The 20053-nt window shown below is 36.7% G+C and overlaps 1 protein-coding gene, 1 long non-coding RNA gene and 1 pseudogene across 2 annotated transcripts; all 3 read right to left on the minus strand.

Annotated features, from left to right (window-relative positions):
- Positions 1-4075: 4075 nt before the first annotated feature.
- LOC147947815 (uncharacterized) lies at positions 4076-6173 on the minus strand (annotated as a pseudogene).
- A 6845-nt stretch (positions 6174-13018) lies between these two features.
- LOC147947816 (uncharacterized) lies at positions 13019-14530 on the minus strand. Its single transcript, XM_087507001.1, has one exon. It carries the CDS (start codon positions 14009-14011, stop codon positions 13397-13399), a length of 615 nt encoding a protein of 204 aa, XP_087363127.1. The 5' UTR covers positions 14012-14530; the 3' UTR covers positions 13019-13396.
- Positions 14531-16025: 1495 nt separating this feature from the next.
- On the minus strand, positions 16026-18666 carry LOC147947817 (uncharacterized). The gene is made up of 2 exons (XR_015594574.1): positions 18267-18666; positions 16026-17835 (listed from the first exon to the last, which is right to left on the minus strand). It is a non-coding gene; the product is annotated as an uncharacterized LOC147947817 (long non-coding RNA).
- Positions 18667-20053: the final 1387 nt, after the last annotated feature.

The following is a 20053-nucleotide window of genomic DNA, read 5'->3' on the forward strand; positions in this document are numbered from 1 at the left end:
GTTAAGTTACTAATTCTACAAGGAAAAGGATTACCTTTATTGTTAAAAAGAGAACTGGATTAAGGATATACAATTAATTCATAGAATATTTTATAGTAAATTATTATTCCTAAAAGAAAAATAATTTTAAAGACTCGTCTCTATCCAACAACTAAACTATCTAATATTTTTTCACCTAACAATGTAATACCTCTTTTTATGTATAAAACAACTAAATTCTAAACCATAAACTCAAAATACTTAACTCTAACCCCTAACTATATACTAAATGTAAAATAGATAACCCAAACCTAAAAAAAATTCTAAAAATTAATTTAACGTATTGTAATTGTGTAAAAGAGGGTAAAAATGAAAATGTCAAAAAGGGTATTTTTGAAAAGAGATATCCCAAAAAGGGTATCTCTAACAAAATCTCCTCAAAAATCTAAATACTAATTGTCATTATAAATTCAAGCCGACATCTAATTTTGTTTAATTGTAAAATCTTAAGTCTAAACTTTTTTTATAAATACAAACCGAAATAATTTTTTCTAATTATAAAATTTAAAATCTAATCATCTTTTATAAACTCAAACTCACATATAATATTGTTTAATTGTAAAATATAAACTCTATCCCCTCTTTTATAAATCCAAACAAACATATTATTTTGTTTAATTTTAAAATCTAAACTCTACTGCTCATTTATAAAACCAAATCGACTTCTAATTTAATCTAATTGGAAAATTGAAACTCTAATCCTCATTATTAAACCAAATCGACGTATAATTTCATCTAATTGTAAAATTCAAATCATAATCCTTTTATATAAAGTCAAACTGACATATAACCTTTTTAATTATAAAATTTAAACTCAAAATCTTATTTATAAACTCAAGCTGATGCCTACATATTTTGTTTATTTTATTTTTCTAATTTTTTTTAATATAATACTTCCTCCGTTTCAAAATATATGATGTTTTAACTAAAGCACGCAGATTAAGAAATCTTTACTTTTGACAAGTTCAACCTATCAAAAACAATACTGGATAATATAAAATACTAATCTAATCTAAAAATTGCATAGAAACTTGAAAACATCCTACATTATGAAACAAAAAAACTTCTCTAAAACATCTTATATTTTGAAATGGAGGGAGTATAGTTTTACATGGCATATTTTTGTATTTTGATATGCTAATTGAAAATGGATGAATAAGAGAGGTTCATTCCAAAGGGTGAACCCAATAATTTTTCTTTAAATAAAAAAGTTTGTTTCTCTTTTTTATGTTTTCTGTTTCAGTGGAAAACTAATTAATCCTTTACTTGTTGTGATCATTTGTGTTGTATGTTTTCTTCTTTGTTAAATAGGTTTTTCTTATTTAAGAAAGGTTGTTAAAAAGATTGGAAAAATAAAAATGATTTTATCCCAAAACCTTCACATAACTTATATAGAATTATATGGAAGCCCTCTTAGCTCAATGATTGGCCAAGGATTGATTAATGATTTAACATCAAAGAGGTTTTGGGTTTGATGTCGAGATAATGCCATCGATTTAATAATTAATTTGTAGATTAAGTAGATAAGTTTACAAGAGGTCTACAATGATACACAATTAAAACCGTTTGCCGTGATTTTACATATGGATCCGTCATAGAGAAAATATGTAATCTGCGGTGAATCTAACATAATCAGAAAGAATTGTTTATAATAGAATCGTTTATACAACAATTCTCATAATTTACATTAAATAATAAATTATGATGGAAAAGAAAACTTATATTGAAGTCTACTTAAATTTTAACATCTCCTTTACGATATCAAATAAATTCTTTACATTCAGTGGTGATGATAAAGAAAAAACATAAAAAATAAAAACGAAAAGAAAGACTTCTACTGGTCATAATATATATAGTCACTTGTTAAAAAAAAATATATATATATATATATATATAGTCATATTAAAAGACTATACGAAATCGTGAGAAACGAAGAAAACAATGACTGCACAAAGTCTTCTCGGGAATTATAGTATTTAACTATTTATGTTAGTTTTATTTTGTCAACGCTTGCATTTATTTTCTGGCGCTCGTTAATGAATATAGTGTACTTTAGTTAATAGAGTACCTTGATTAAATTTTCCCACCAAGAAAAAGGCATTTCAATTGCTCAAGTTTGTTCACAGAATTTCAGTTCAGATGAATCAGTTATAACCCGCTTGCATGATTCATGTTGTCTTTAGCGGTGTCTAGACGATTCCTGAATTTGTCATATTTCCAGTCTAACCCAAACCTTTTAAAAAACTCAGCCTTAAGGTTCATTCTACCAATTTCTGTTAAGCATTTACTTTGCCAATTCCCTTTCCTTTTCTCTTCTACACAGATTTTCAAGTGCCCACGAGCCAAATTAGGTGGCCACTTAAATCTTTTGCTATCAGTAGTTGGATCATCTGTAGATTGTTCCGATCTATGTTGCTTTGTCATTCTCTTAGCTTCTACAACTTATGAAAACAACATTATTAGAATCAAAAGACACAAATTTTGAAGCTTTAGACATAATTAGAATCAAGAGAAACAAATTTTGAATCATGATACTGTAGAATAGGTCCACAATATAATGTTAAAACCAATACCCAACATTAAAACGAAGTAAAGAATTTATTTAGACATTTAGTCGAAAACATGGTATGCAATATATATCAAATTTAACCTACTCAATCAAAACCTTATAAATCCATTACCACTAAAAATTGTTAATGAATGTCAATGTCAGTTACTACAATTTTATGATCAAAGACCCTTAAAACTCAAATTTTTGAATTGGCGAGAAAAGTAAACATACCGATTAGAGCATGAACGCATCAAAAACACGACAACAATGATGAAGAGGCGCTGATGATGGTGACAGAAGACGGTGGTGGCTAAATCGCCGGCGATGATGGTGGTGGCTGCAAATCACCGGCGATGATGGTGTTGAAGATCCGACAACGATGATTTAGAAAAAAATGTTTCGTCAAATATGTATTAGAGTCTTTGTAATTCTTCCCTTGAATAAGGGTAAAATTGTAAATTATATATTAATGAGACCTTGCCGCACCACAATCGCAGCTTGAGAGTGTGATTCGACGCCTTTTATATTTTTACTAAACTTATCACGGTCTTCACACACCTGAATCATATCACTGTTGAGCCGGAAGATCATTCGTTGGTGACCCTGTGATTAGGATCGTCACACCAGAGCCGTACCGGACTTCCATTCAACCTCTATATATTTCTCAAACATTTTGTCAAACATTTTATTGACCCTAGGCAAAACAGATTTGCATACCTTTTATACCCAAAAAAAAAGTTTTGCTTTTTGCCTACCTTGCCACCCCCTAGAGACGGGCCTGCTATAAAGTATAAAATTAACTTATTGTATGTTATTTTTCGGACATCTTCACATGTAAGGAATCAATTGTATTTTTGTCAACGCTTGCATCTATTGCATCAAATTTGAAAAGGTATAAAATGAGACAAACTATAAATTAGCTTATACAAGTTTGCAAATACGTGATACCCACTACACAAGTTTCATCTTTATCCACAAGTTATATACAAGTTAATTTGATCCATGTTTAGGAAAGAGTCTATTTCATATTTCATCTTGTATATTTCTATGCATATATGTTTACTTTCATATGTTAAAAACATAAGATGTTTAAAGGGATAATAATATTCCCTTCGTTCTTTTTAGATGATCTTCTAATTCACAGAAAGAACTAATTTAATTTTTATTTATTCTTAAACTATAACAATACTTCATATCTATCTGTTCACAATTTGACAAATCATAAAACAATCTGCATAATCAAAATTCCAAATTTCAAATTTTCTGAATTCCATCAAATCCTCCAAAATCATTGCTTCAATACACCTCCCTAAAAACTCATTTAATTTTTATTTATTTTTAAACTAAAACAACACTTATTATCTGTTTGAACACAATTTGACAAATCAGAAAACAATCTGTATAATTATTTATTGATCAGCTGGAATTATATATTGGATATCGATAGTAATTACAAAGATTTCAAACCACATATGGTGCCTTTGATGAGTTAGACCTACTTACCGCTACTACTAAGTCCCATTCAGGTGGACCCATATAAATTTTTTTTACAAACAAGCTCAAAATCAAACAGAGAGTGTTTGTCTTTCCTCCATAAACACTTGATGAAGCCAGGTAGGATGGTTTGAGGCAACATACGACTGCACTCACTTGAAACACTCTGGGCTATTCAAAAGACTCCTCTGTTTGAGATTGAACTTTCCAAGATAATTCTCCAAGACTTAGAACGCTTGCAACAAAAAATTTGACCTCCATCGCTTGATATCTGAAAGATGGCCAGACTTGCGGTCTATTAATATCATCAACCAGACACTTTTCCTGAAAAGCAAAAATCACTTTCTCAACTTTGTGACTTCTCATGCTCCCTATAGCCCACATAAGAGATATAAACTGAGCTTCTTTTTCGTCGGTTACTTTGGAGAAAGCTCTTCTATTATGGAGTAAGACAACACCATTGTGATCTCGCAATACCCAAGCACCACCAGCCAATTCATTTCTTTTGGACCACAAAGCACCTATATTACACTTTAACCAGTCCTTAGGCGGAGGCACCCATAACTAGCCATTCTGACTGAAACCTCCACTGAGGTTGATACCTCCATTCACCTGCCTGTTACCCAACGGAGGATCTACCTCTTCATCAATTGTTTGAGCCTCGATCCACTAAAACCAATCATCTTTCGCTTTTTGGGCCGAATCAAACGGTGAGAAACATTCCCCTTCAAAAGCCATCTGATTCCTATTCCTCCATAATCTCCACAAAACCCATGGAAAAGTTTTCCTTATCTCCTCGGGCCAAACATTATTTTCCTGGTTTATAAGAAGGTAATGTATGTTGGAGAATACAAAACCGTTATGGAAACCAAACTCTGGCGAGGGAACTCCTGCAACCGCCCAGGTTTGTCTCGCTACGGGACATACGAAAAGAACATGATTTATAGATTCCCCATCAAAGCCACATATCTGACATCTCTCATCAGTATGTAAGCCCCAAGCATTTAGAGTCAAAGCCACAGGTAAAGCTCCAGACAAAATCTTCCATAGAAAGACATGTAATTTAGGATCAGTGGGTACCTTCCATACTTGGGATTTAGGGACATTTATGGAGGGAAGTTGGTTACCTTGGATTCTGATAGCTGAATTACTTGATTGAGAGGCTAATCAATAAGCAGATTTGACTATAAAGTCACCACTCTTATTGAAACGCTAAGAAAAGAAGTCCTCCTGATCTAGCACCATTTTGATTTTGATGATTCTCTGAATATCAACCGGCAAAAAATGCTCTTCCAGCTTTTGGGGATAGGATAGTCTTCTTCTATCAATCAGCTCAGAAACTCTGAGATTTGGGTTGAAAAAACTATTTTTCCTCCAAGGTGGACGCATATCACCATCCTCAATCCAATTGTCCATCCATACCCTTATATTTTTACCATTACCTATGTTTTGGCTAAAGCTTTGATTAGAAGATCCCTCCCATGTGGAATTGAAGAATAGAAGAATTCTCCAGGCTTTGAGCAAAAAAGACAGTCAGGGAATTGAAGAATTCTCCAGGCTTGTTTAGCCAGTAGAGCTTGGTGGAAAGTTTTAATGTCTCTAAAGCCCATTCCTCCAGATCTTTTGGTAAACACAGCTTCTCCCAACTTTGCCAGTGGATTTTATTTGCATGTTCGACATTGTTCCATCAGAAATCTGCCATCACACTCTCCAGGTTTGAACAAGTTGTTTTGGGGAGTTTGACACAGGTCATGACGAAAACAGGCATCGCTAGAGCGATCGATTTTAATAAGACCTCTTTACCTCCTTGGGACAGAGTTTTCGCATACCATCCGGATAGTTTGGACTTTACTCTATCTTTGATGTAACTGAGGAGCTGCACTTTTGAACCAGAGAAACACTCAGGCATTCCTAAGTATGTACTTGCACCACCTTCTTTATGGATCCCCAACTTATTTTGGATGCCTCTTTTAAGATTCATGCTCACATTGACCCCAAAGGTGATGGAAGATTTGGATAAATTGATGGCTTGCCCAGTTAATTTTCCATACCTTTCCAAGATACTCTGAAGAACATGACTTTGATCCATAGTCGCTTTGCAAATAAACAAACTGTCATCCGCAAAGAGTAAGTGATGAATCTCTGGACTTAATCCCTTCTAATCGTCCTTCTAGTTGAGCTTTGTTGAGCAGGTGAGTCAAGCCTTCAGTGCAAAGGTCGAAGAGAAAGGGGGATAGAGGGTCCCCTTGTCTTAAACCTCTTTGTGGAGTGATGAGTCTGAAGGGTTGATCATTAATTAGTACAGAGTATGTGACCGAGCATACACATTTCATTACCCATTCAATCCAGACTTGGTGAAAACCTAAAGCAGTTAGCAGAGATGTTAGATAGCTCCACTCAACTCTATCATAGGCCTTCGACATGTCGGTTTTCACTGCCATGAAGTTGTCAGACAATGCTTGCTTGCCACTGAAACTATGTACTGCTTCGTGTGCAACCGTTACATTATCCGATATCAATCTTTCAGGGACGAAAGCTGACTGATTTATCGAAACAATGTGCTGGAGTAAGGGCTTCAGTCTTCTCACTAAGACATTTGAAATGACCTTATAAAGAACGGTGCAAAGACTTATTGGTCTTAAATCTGATATCACAACTGGCTGAAGAGTTTTTGGAAGGAGAAAGAGGTGTGTGTAATTCCAGTTAATAGGGATCAAACCAGTTTCAAAGAACAGTTGCACCTCTTTGATCACTTGAGCTCCTACCGTGTCCCATTACTACTGGAAGAAACTTGCAGATATACCATTGGGCCCAGGAGCACTAGAAGCTTTAATGGAAAAACCCGCACTTTTGATTTCTTCTGCAATGACTTTTTCTATCAAATCCTCATTCATACTTTGGGTAACCTTGGGTTGAAACCACTTATGAAAGGAGGAAGGGTTCGATGACTTGAAAAGATTATTAATATAGGCATAGGCAACCTCCCCTTTAGCAGCATCAGAGCGTTGAGCAAAACCGTTACTATCCAACAGCATTTCAATCCTAACCCTTGATCTGTTCCCTTTCACAGAATCATGGAAAAACCTGGAATTGTGATTTCCTGATCTAAGCACTTCTGCCTAGTGATATCTTGTGTTTTTATGTAATTTTAGAGCTTAATTCTTCATTGTTTTGTGCATATTCATGAGCATTTAGGTTGTTTAGGTTGCATTTTGCATCAAGTTTGTTATCTCAAATGATGGAGTAGAGATGTACAAGGAAAGTGTGCTCTGGAGCCAAATAAGTCAATAATTAGCAATATAATGGAAGACACACATTTGGATGTACACAAGATGATTGATGATTCGGAACCAGTTTATAGTCCCTCAAAGATCGACTCGTATGAAGACCTTTCTTTGGGATTAAGCTCCAGAGTTCTTCATATAAGTTATTGTAAATTGAGTAAGATTTGCAATGGAGGTGATTTCAGGCCAATCAGATGTGCGTGTAAAGAGTTATACCTGTTTGAGTGAACGTATATACAGCCAGAGTGAAGACAGGAGCCACACGCGGCCAAGAGCAGCGGCCAAACGGTGGCCGAGTGAAGACCAGCGGCCATCCCAATCGGTCAAGAGCTGGACGATGGAGTTCAGTAAGAGGAAGATCGTTTACAGCAGCGGCCAAGCTCAATCGGCCAAGCCATGACCGTTGGAGCCACGCGACCTCATCAATCGGCCAAGCCATGGCCGATGGAGCTCAAGAAGAGAAAACACCGTTTACACCAGCGGCCACCACCATCGGCCAAAGTGTGCCCGGCCATCCCAATCGGCCATCTCAATCGGTCAAAGCATGGTCGTGTGAGACCATCACCACACTTGTTTTAGTTTTGATCCGGGTTTGACCCGGTTTGAACTGGGTTGACCCGGTTCCCTTTTATTTTACTATAAATACTCTAACCCTATTAAGGGGAGACTTATCTCTTATCTCTTATTTTTTGTTTATCTCTTGTTTAGCAGCCATTGAGAGTTTTTAAGATTGTTTACTCTTGGTTTGTTGAATGATTGAGTACTTCTATGTTTTTAATAGCAATTTCTCTTTCAAATCTCTTAATCTATAATCTCTGATTATGATTTCACAAAGACAAAACTCTTTCCTTTGTGTGATCATGATGATGAGGGAGTAGATCATTAGAACTTTGGGCTAGGTAGATTAGGGAGATAGATGATTGATCTTGATGTCTAGAGCCTTATTTATGTGTTTCCTATCTTGTTTAGTATCAATAATGCTAGAAAGCCTTGATCAAGCTTGAATCTAGACATTAGGATTTCCATTGCCCAGAAGGTGTTTGATGAAATTCCTGAACCAAACTATTCAAGGGGTTTGCACTCCTAGCCAATGGAAATTGATGATTAGGGTGCTTAGTGGTATTAAGACTTGTTCTTAATGCATGCTAGCTTTGTGATTGCCTTTAGAAAAAGTTGATTATAACTTGATTAGCATATGAATCTCTACCATGAAAATGGATTGATTTGCATTAGTGTTCTTAGCCATAGGATTGTTCTTGATTGTTGCCTGAACATCTAGGATTGGTTAGCTATCTCCCAAGTTAATTACCTTGCCCAAGGTTCACTTGTTTAATCTTGATTTAAAGTTTGTTGTTAGTTGTGTTTTGTTTCTTTTCTTTAATTTGTTTTGCTAGTTAAGACTGTTACAACAAACCAATTCCTGTTAAGAATAGATTAAACAACTTTGTGTGTTCTTAGTGAGTTGATTAATGCAGATTGTGGATTGATAATTTAATTGACTGAAATATACTACATCAATTTGGCGCCGTTGCCCATTTGCATTCAATTTGATTTCAACTTTGCTTGAGCCTATTCATTTTTATTTACATTGTTACTTACTTTGTTTTGCTTTGGTGTTTTGAATTCTCTTTTGCCAGGTGCAATCACAAGGGAGAAAGGAGATGTCTTCCTACATGAAAGGTTCAAGAGTTTTTGAGACAACACATTTGGAGTCTATCAACACCAAGCCAACACAATGGATTGAGGAACAAGAAAAAGAATCCACCCCTCTTTGCGAATACAAGACAAAAGAGGTTCTTTCCAATGATATTGGAGGAAATTTTGAGGAGAATGCTCAAATCAAGGATGCATTCCTCCAACAAGATGAAGAGTCTATAAAAGAATTTGAATTACTTCTTGGATGCATGGTGGATAAGAAGCTTGTGGTAAGATATGAAGAACAAGTTGACCCATGGAAACCATCATGAGCTATTCAACCAAGAGGAATGAAGATATAATTGGTGTTGCTGGGAAAACATTTGAGGATCATTATGACGGTGATTTGGTTGTTGAATATATGGTCAACAAACATCTTAGTATACTCTTCACTAAAGATGTGAGCCTTGATGAACCAAGGAAGATACTCTCTGAGGAGATTAGGATGCGAGAGTTTAAGGGTTGGTTCTATGATGAATATGATCCGGGTGATACATGGATTCATCTCAGTCATCACCATAAACTTTTCAGGCCCCCTTCATTACTACGGGTACCACTCCATCCTTATACATATCATTTCGTTTTAGTTTTTTCTTTATTTTGTTAGTCTTTCTCTTGGACTTCTATCACATCGAAACGGTGTGAATTAAGTTTGGGGGAGAGACTAACCATCTAACATTGTGTTTTGTTTTGATTTTCATCTTTTGTGTGATGCATTGTTGATAGCTATGTTTTGAGAAGAATAAAAAAAAATTGAAAATTTTTAAAAACCAAAAACAAATGCATGTAGTTTTGCATATTCATTTTTGTGTTTAGGATTGAGTCTAGAAGTATATAGTATGAATTTGCATTTGCATTTGGGATAATTATGAAGCTACCTTGTTAGAAGTAGAGACTTAGGATTAAACCCACAGCCCTCATTTATAGTTCATTGGTGCTTGTTTAACCTTTGGGAAAAAATGAAGAGTCTAGGCTTAAAGCATTGTGTCACTTGAAAGCATTTTTTTCTAGTGTAAAGCTTGCATGATCATTGCTGCATCTCTATATTATTTGAACTTTAATTTGATCTTTAAATTATCTTGCATATGGACTATGAATGCTAGCTCATGGAACTTTCATTTGGGTTAACAATCTCTATTTGTCATTCTATTTTGTTTAACCCAGTCTCTTGCCATACTTTTGAAACCCAACCTTTTCTTTCAAGCCTTGTGTTAATTTGTTCAGTGAGGCCTTTTTCTTGATAATGCTATAGGTTGTGAAATCTTGAGAGTATTGAGAATGACAAAGAATTGACTCTTGTTTTAGCTAGGTTTGGAATCTTTATAGCTAGCTAATAGGACTGGTTTTGAAAGAAATAGGTGGTTAAAAATTTTGATTTGGGTAAAGGTTTGGAAATAAGAGAGATTAAGAAAGAAGAAAAAAAAGGAAGGAATTACTTGGTCAAAAAAGAAAAGAAAAGATTTATCTCTAAGGTTAAGTTTGGTTAAAAACTCTAAGTCTCTTAAGAAGAAAAAAAGAGAAAGAAAAGTTTAGCTGATGTCTCCTAGAAAAGTTTCATAAAAAAAAGAATGCTAAAGCATAGTTTTATAAGAATAGGAGTTCATCAAAAGAAGTTCAATGAAGTAAGAAGAAAGAGAGTTTGTGCTTAAAGTGAAGCCTTAGAGATATTCAAAAGTATAAGACCATAAGTAAAGAAGAGAAAGGGTTTAAGTAGAATCAAGTTGATTTTTTTTGGGTTTGAAAGAAAGATAAGAAAGATGAGAAAAAGGGTAGAAAAGCTGCTAGGTGGGTAGAACATCAAGAGCTAAGTTTTGTATGCCCAAATTATTCCCAGTCTTAGATTGATTTCACAACTGTCTAGCATTCCTCTTTGTTTGAGAGTAAACCACCCAAAAACACCATTGCCAACCTCTTTATAAAAAGTCTTTCCCTTAAACCAATTGAGATTGATTCATTTTCCATTTGCAAGATCACACCAAACACTTTAATGGATGTGAAAGAGGTGCTCAATAGAATTGCAAGTCTTTACCAATAGATAGAAAGTGAGCTAGAGTGGTGTATTGTGAAAAGCATAGAAAAATATTTGTAAGGACTTTGATTGATCTTAGCACCATTGAATTACATTTAAGGACTGTTGTTTGAATCCTTTGTTGATGCTTTTTGGTTCTGTATCCCTTTTTCAAACGTCTCTCTCTCACTTTTTGTTTGGTCCTTTCTTGAGGACTAGCAAGTTATAAGTTTGGGGGAGTTGATATCTTGTGTTTTTATGTAATTTTAGAGCTTAATTCTTCATTGTTTTGTGCATATTCATGAGCATTTAGGTTGTTTAGGTTGCATTTTGCATCAAGTTTGTTATCTCAAATGATGGAGTAGATATGTACAAGGAAAGTGTGCTTTGGAGCCAAATAAGTCAATAATTAGCAATATAATGGAAGACACACATTTGGATGCACACAAGATGATTGATGATTCGGAACCAGTTTGTAGTCCCTCAAAGATCGACTCGTATGAAGACCTTTCTTTGGGATTTAGCTCCAGAGTTATTCAAATAAGTTATTGGAAATGGAGTAAGCTTTGCAATGGAGGTGATTTCAGGCCAATACGATGTGCTTGTAAAGAGTTATACCTGTTTGAGTGAACGTATATATAGCCAGAGTGAAGACAGGAGCCACACGCGGCCAAGAGCAGCGGCCAAACGGTGGCCGAGTGAAGACCAGCGGCCATCCCAATCGGTCAAGAGCTGGCCTATGGAGTTCAGTAAGAGGAAGATCGTTTACAGCAGCAGCCAAGCTCAATCGGCCAAGCCATGACCATTGGAGCCACGCGACCTCATCAATTGGCCAAGCCATGGTCGATGGAGCTCAAGAAGAGAAAACACCGTTTACACCAGCGGCCACCACCATCGGCCAAAGTGTGCCCGGCCATCCCAATCGGCCATCTCAATCGGTTAAAGCATGGCCGTGTGAGACCATCACCACACTTGTTTTAGTTTTGATCCGGGTTTGACCCGGTTTGAACTGGGTTGACCCGGTTCCCTTTTATTTTGCTATAAATACTCTAACCCTATTAAGGGGAGACTTATCTCTTATCTCTTATTTTTTGTTTATCTTTTGTTTATCTCTTGTTTAGCAGTCATTGAGAGTTTTTAAGATTGTTTACTCTTGGTTTGTTGAATGATTGAGTACTTCTAAGTTTTTAATAGCAATTTCTCTTTCAAATCTCTTAATCTATAATCTCTGATTATGATTTCACAAAGACCAAACTCTTTCCTTTGTGTGATCATGATGATGAGGGAGTAGATCATTAAAACTTTGGGCTAGGTAGATTAGGGAGATAGATGATTGATCTTTGATGTCTAGAGCCTTATTTATGTGTTTCCTATCTTGTTTAGTATTAATGATGCTGGAAAGCCTTGATCAAGCTTGAATCTAGACATTAGGATTTCCATTGCCCAGAAGGTGTTTGATGAAATTCCTGAACCAAACTATTCAAAGGCTTTGCACTCATAGGCAATGGAAATTGATGATTAGGGTGCTTAGTGGTATTAAGACTTGTTCTTAATGCATGCTAGCTTTGTGATTGCCTTTAGAAAAAGTTGATTATCACTTGATTAGCATAGGAATCTCTACTATGGAAATGGATTGATTTGCATTAGTGTTCTTAGCCATATGATTGTTCTTGATTGTTGCCTGGACATCTAGGATTGGTTAGCTATCTCCCAAGTCAATTACCTTGCCCAAGGTTCACTTGTTTAATCTTGATTTAAAGTTTGTTGTTAGTTGTGTTCTGTTTCTTTTCTTTAATTTGTTTTGCTAGTTAAGACTGTTACAACAAACCAATTCCTGTTAAGAATAGATTAAACAATTTTGTGTGTTCTTAGTGAGTAGATTAATGCATATTGTGGATTGGTAATTTAATTGACTGAAATATACTATATAACCTAGTTCGTTGACGCCAGAAGTCCTCCTCAGCCCTATAGGCTCTTGCTAATTCACCCTTCAGAATGTGGACTTGGTGCAAATTTGGCCATCTATCCGATTGAACTTTCTCTAAAACTGACTCCAAATGATGAATCTTTTCAAAAGAGTTCATGCTATTCTTTTCTTCTGCAATATTTTATTCTTTGGGAGACTCTGAATCCAATATTCCTATTTCCAGGATTCCAAGCTTTTGCAATGGGTTTCTTCACCTCAGGTTTCTGAAGGAATCTCCTATTGAAATGGAAATGTCCTTTGTAAGAAGCTTGAGAAGAGACAAAACTTAGGAGGACTGGTCTATGGTCAGAATCTCTCATATCCAGAAAAGCTTGGTTTGACGCCATAAATTGATCTGACTAGGCTTTGTTTCCAAAAGCTCTATCAAGTTTACTCTGAATCCAGTGATCCCCTCTTCTACCGGCCCATGTGAAACCATTACCGGAGCTAGTAAGTTCCACCATAGCACAATTATTAAGCATATCAGAGAAAGGTTTAAAATGGGTATCAGATCTCCTGGGACATCCAACCTTTTCACCATTATGAATGATAACATTAAAATCTCCTAACATGCACCAACGATCACTGCGGCTAACACCAATCCGACTTATTCTTTCCCAAACACTAGCCCTTTTACTGTAATCCGGATCATCGTAGACACAAGACAGGAAAAAGTTTGATGCTCCAAACTGAACTTGAACATCAATCAGATTCTTATCGAAGAACAGAAAATCCAACTGTACATTGTTCTTCCAAAGGATAGCTAACCCTCCACACTTATCAACCGGGTCCACCGTGAACAATCTATCGTAACCTAATAAAAGCTGCACATCCACTAAACTATCACGACTTTGCATTGTTTCCATCAAGAACACAGTCTCTGGGAAATGCTTTTTACGCAAATCCTTGAGACGCTGAATTGCCAAGTCTTGAGACCGTCCCAAGCCTTGGTAATTCCAACTGAGTATGCTCATTAACCATTGGGCAGTCCCTTCTTTGGGACCACCTCTTTACGGTTCAACTTTGTTGATTTGGAAGCAATGTTACCCTAATATACTGCTTTTCTTTTCTCTTTCACTCCAACTTCCCAACTGCACAACTTGCTACCCATAACCCAAAGAAGGTTCTTTTGGCTTCAGCTTTCTGAGATTTTTAGTGGGTCTTTTCCTCTGTTTTGCATTTTTTGGAAGAGTGCCGGAAGGACCAGCTTCACAGAAACCAACCCTATAAACCGTTGCACTATCTTGGAAGGGCTGAGACAAAGCAAGGAAAGAACCAGCCTCTTTAAAAGGATAAGAATCTCATCAAGCATTAGACTATCCCTTGGTTGACTAGCCTTGATTGCAGCAGCCATTAACTTGGGAACTTTCTCACCAGCATCGACAAAATCTGACTTGTGTGAAAAGTCAAAAACCAGCCCCTTATCCTTGTTGACATTTCCATGTACAATTGGGACTTGTTCTAACCTGAGGATCGACTTATTGGCGAGTGGATCTTTCTCGACTTTACTGACCGTTCTTTTAATTCTTTCCGCTTTGACATACCAATCCTCATTGTTGTCCACTAGCAAGTATTGACACATTCCATCAAGAACATCATGGGCGATCTTTTGTCTTCCAGTAACTGGATCCACTCCCACTTGATCCTCTCTCAACACACCGAAAAGGGGGTCATCGTCCTTGAGGAATGGTACGTTAATCGATTTTGGGATGGGATTCCCAAATCATTTTGCTTCTAATTCACTCGCCTTCCTCTTAACCAGAAAAGGGCAAACTGTATTTTCATGGGGCAAACTGTATTTACAAGTTTACTTGATCCATGTTTAGGAAAGAGTCTATTTCATATTTGATCTTGTATATTTCTATGCGTATATGTTACTTTCATATGTTGAAAACATAAGATGTTTAAAGGGATAATGATATTCCCTTCGTTCTTTTTAGATGATCTTCTAGACTAATGCACAAAAACTAAGAACTCATTTAATTTTTATTTATGTTTAAACTAAAACAATACTTAATATCCATATAAACACAATTTGACAAGTCATAAAACAATCTGCATAATATAAATCATCAAAACAAATAAAAGACTAATTATTTTTGCATTGGTTAGTGAAAATATTATTTAGTTTAGAACAAAAATACTCTTGTTTTAAAATGAAAGATTAAGAACTTAAAAGAACCTATAAAGAATCACTCTCTTTATTAAACTTTAGAACATCTCTCAATCTCTCAATTAATCTTACAATCTCTCATAAAACTCATAGGTTCTGTGTAATACCCCAACTCAATACCCGGAACTGGTCAACAGGTTGACTCGTTAGCCCGGCCCAAAATGCTCTTTAAATGCAAAACCACCAGCTAACAATGCAAACGAACTCTTAACTTAACCAACCTGCAAAAGAGAGAGAATGAGTAATTGATAATTACTTAAGCTTTCCTTCGCTTAGACAGAACACACATTTTTCAAATAGTCATCAAAGTTGAATAGAATACTCCAATTTTTAACAAAAGGTTTCCATTACCTCTTTACCTTGACTTGTGAAAATACCCAATTCACCAACATACAACGTTGTCTAATAATGTTCAGAAGTGTACAGATTAACCGTGACCATTACAGTTTTATGCAACACAAAGTTACATGATCCACCAAGCTTCCATTGCGCTCACTATGTAAGGTTGACATCCCTTTGAAGGTTTCCCAATGTTAAAATTAACATAGTGCTTTCCTAACACTCTCTTATGGTTCTTGTTCCTTTTGGGTTTCACAGTTCCATGCATTTTTTCTTTTCTTTTCAAAGTAGTACTTCCCATGTAATCCACTTTCGCCACATAATGTCCATTCTACATTAATCGAAATCCAAATCTAAATAATGTATCCTCATAATCCTTAGTGGTTTCCATTTCACTATCCTTAGTGGATTTATATACCACCCATGCATCAAACTTCATACATTGTAGTCTTAATGTTTTACTCTTCTTCCAATCATTTTGTTTTTTTCTGTTTAGAATAACATCCATTTTCTAAAGATTTCTCCAAATCCTCAATATTAGAATCAACCATTTTTATTTTCTCAACATTTTTCGTCTTGACTCATCCTGCTCTACAACTATCCAAGTTGCCTCCTTAGTGCTAGTCGTCCACATCAATCCACCAACCATCTCCATTTTCACCATACCCTTTCCTACTATGGTTACTACAACTTCAAATTATAAACAGCCTATCTCCACTGTCATAACACATTCTTTTTTTTTTTTTTAAATCATCTGTAGTGCTTACACACAATGCTTTGTAGAAGTCCATAATCTACATTAATGTGTGGTGTCCTCCCACACTACTCTTTTCCACTTCCTCCGCTGCAATTTCCTTTTGCGCTCTCCAAGCATTAGATTAACCTCGACTAGTGATTTTTATACACTACCTCATTTTTAAACTTTGTGGTCCACCTCAAAAAAAATGTCGGTAGTATTATTTTGTCAAATATCCATTCGACTTTTAGAAGCTAGTATCACCAACCTTTGTCCACTCGAACATCACATCCTTCCATGCGAGTCGAGTAATTGGTTTAACCATACTAGCAAAAACTTTAACAACTACCTGTTGCTATATACGACTCCAAGAAAAACTACGGTCCTTAGTAGCATTCTTTCCATTTACCAGTTGCTTAACAAGTATATCTCCTCCGAGTTTACTACTCCAACTTTTAAGCCAACACGCTAGAGAAACCCAATCTCCCTCAGGACTACCTCCCGGGTCAGAACCGGTTTGACATAACCTTGGGCTCTGATACCAAAATGTAATACCCGAACTCAATACCCGGAACTGGTCAACGGATTGACTCGTTAGCCCGGCCCAAAACGCTCTTTAAATGCAAAACCACCAGCTAACGATGTAAACGAACTCTTAACTTAACCAACCTGCAAAAGAGAGAGGAATGACTAATTGATAATTACTCAGTGAGGGAAAGCCTCAGGGCTCTCGAGGACTCCACACCCAAACACGCTTAGACAATCACCAAGTCTAAACCTAAGCCAAGCAGCAATCATTGTGTCCTAAAACCTGTGACACACAAACATACGCACACATCACAAAAATGGAACTACGTCCCATAACCGCCCCAAAGACGGGTCGGATACAACGTGTCAACACACGCTACCCTCGTGCATTATCAGATCCCTCATGCTTTTGCACTTCTTCATGCACCATGCTTACGGAACCTCCATGCCTCTTGCACTTCGTCCTAGCATCAATCACTCGTGCTCATGCTTACGGACCCCAAGCACCTCTTGCACTTGTTCCTAGCACTACACACACGTCACTTCTTCAGACATCCTGAACTACCCGCATTCCGCACCCGTAGACCACCACACAACTACAAGGAATTCTCCTTGCAGGACTCTCTGCGGCTCACCTGCATCTACGTGCCTTTGGCACCTATCTCCTCACACACAAGCACTTATTTTACCATAACAAATCATGCATTAACACAATCAACAAACAACACGCATAAAATATCCATTTTAGTTCAATATCCAACTCTAAGATACTAGTTCTCTTTCTTATACTTTATGAAAATATATTTATATACTTATAAATATTAATACACTCAACAAACAAATATGATTACTTATAATATATGCAACTCGTAGGTATACTCAACTTAACCCTAGACTAAGCAACTATCCAAACAGATCTGAATATGTAAAAGTCACCAACTAGTTCTCACCTTAGCCACATGAATCAAATCCTTTATAAAAGGCCAGCAACAACAAAACTCCGATTCGATGCCGATCTCAAACTGCAGTGATGTAGATTAAACGATCAAAAATTATATTTCAATAATAATCCATGATTTAATCTAATAACCAAACCGATCTAATTGTGCTGGTATTTTCCAAGTAAATTAATTAGATGTAGTTTAATAAATAAATCAAACCAACAATCTAATAATTCATAACTCCACAATTTAGTCCACGTACGATCTCATGCTCCCACAATACCAATTCCTAAACCAGCCAGAATACACGATTGACCAATATTTATATTAACCAACGTTCTCGACCACGTACGTAACCATGCATGACACCACTAATCAACTCATGCACGTTCCATAAACAAGTTTCGGTTCTGGACTTAAATACACAATTCTGGTTTAGATGGTTAAGCTTCTCGGTTCAATAATCAACAAGCACAACAACAACATCACGAGACAAGAGTTCCGCCGTTTACCTTTCTCGGCGATTACTCTCGGCAGATCTGATCGGCGGCTTGACTTCGACATGGCCATTAAAGCTTACAAGTCCATAACGGCCTCAACGGTGGTTACGGCTGCTCCGGTGATAGCGGCTGACATCTCCGGTGACACACGGTGGCTAACAGACCAATGGCGGTGATCGACGGTGACCAACGAGAACTACAGGTCCGTACGGTACGCTTCTCCTCCACGAGACTCATCATCACAACAACGTCTCTCCATCGATTCCTTCTTACTGACAACAACACCAACAACAAGAACACAACTTAAGCTTTCCAGGACACAACGATCAAGTTGGTGGTGTGTTTTTAGGGTTCATCGACTCTCCTCTCTTGCTGAACAACGACGGCGATATAAGCGTATACACGTTAACACAATTACACACAGTAAACCCTTGTCGTCCTTGTGACTTGCTCTTCTTGGGCCTTAATGGGCTTGAAAAGAAAAGAAAACAAACCAGCCCAATTCCCGATTAAAAACCGGGATGTTACATTCTGCAAAATATATGCATCCCTATATAATAAATAAAACCCACTAATCTTATTCCTATTTGGTAACGTTTGTTTCGATAACTCCTAAACAATATCTAGTCCTAATCTCCCTAGGAACTATAATCCAAATAGTTTGAGGATAGCTTAAGTCTTGAGCTTCCTTTAAGATTAAACAAACATTCTTTCTCTTATGCTTATGTTTGAAGTTAGTTTTCCCAAATCTGGAACATTAATCAGATCTCTCATCTCTTTGTGCTTGATTCTTCCTAGCGTCTTTCTTAGGATATCCGCATTGTGTTCTTCACCTGAAACATGTTCCCCCGTTATATACTCCTTTCGACATATTCCCTAATGAAATGATAGCGTGTGTATATGCTTGCTTCGGCCGTAAAAGACCGGATTCTTTGTGAGAGCAATTGTACACTGATTGTCAATACGAATAATTACTTTCTCGCAAGAAAGACCAGTGATTTCACTTAGCAAATCCTTAAGCCACAAAGCTTGTCTTGCAGCTTCTGATCTGGCCATAAACTCTTGTAACGTCCGCGAACCAAAATCCTGGTTTAGGGGATGCATCGATCGATGCAGGCTATGCATCGGTCCATGCAAGTATTGGTTTGTGCTGAGAGATTAAGATAAACGCTCGTTTCGTTATGTTTTGCTTATTGGAAAAACCTTGGGTCGGGTATTTAAGGGTGAGAAGTCGACAATTGTGAGGTTTGACCGTTCTTTGTCATCCTTAAAGAGTTAGAAAAGTTTCTGAGAAGTTCTGTGGGTTTAGAAGCTTTTTAGGTCAGTTTTTGGTGCTAATGGAACATGAAGAAGGAGATCTGAGCGTGAGAGTCGAGTTGGGGTCGTGGAAAAGCTTGTTTTTCGTTGTTCTTCATCAGATTTCGTCATTCTCAAGGTGAGTGCATGATGCTGACTTATCTGAGCATGAGATCTCTGAGTTCCTTGCGTTTCTTTGTGATTATGGAATTGTTTTCATTGTTTGTTATGATTTTCATGTTTCTCTATGACTGGTTTTGGTTTTCGATGTGTTATTAATCGATTGGTGATGTTGGAGGACGATTCTCGATGAAGACGACATTCGGAAATCGACGCTAGGGCAACTTCATCGATCGATGCAAGGAGTGTATTGGTCGATGCATTCGCGAGGATTCGCGAACAATCGTGGCGATGCACCGGTTGATGCAAGGAGTTCATCGGTCGATGCATCTAGGGATTTGGAGAAATGCATCGGTCGATGCAAGGTGTGGATCGATCTACGC

Source organism: Camelina sativa, chromosome 3 (assembly GCF_030686135.1).
Source record: "Camelina sativa cultivar CO46 ecotype springtype chromosome 3, ASM3068613v1".
Taxonomy (NCBI): domain Eukaryota; kingdom Viridiplantae; phylum Streptophyta; class Magnoliopsida; order Brassicales; family Brassicaceae; genus Camelina; species Camelina sativa.

What these genes read in the sequence shown, in the direction of transcription:
- LOC147947816 (XM_087507001.1), bottom strand. Translation starts at nt 14,011, where the DNA reads ATGAGCATACTCAGTTGGAATTACCAAGGCTTGGGACGGTCTCAAGAC.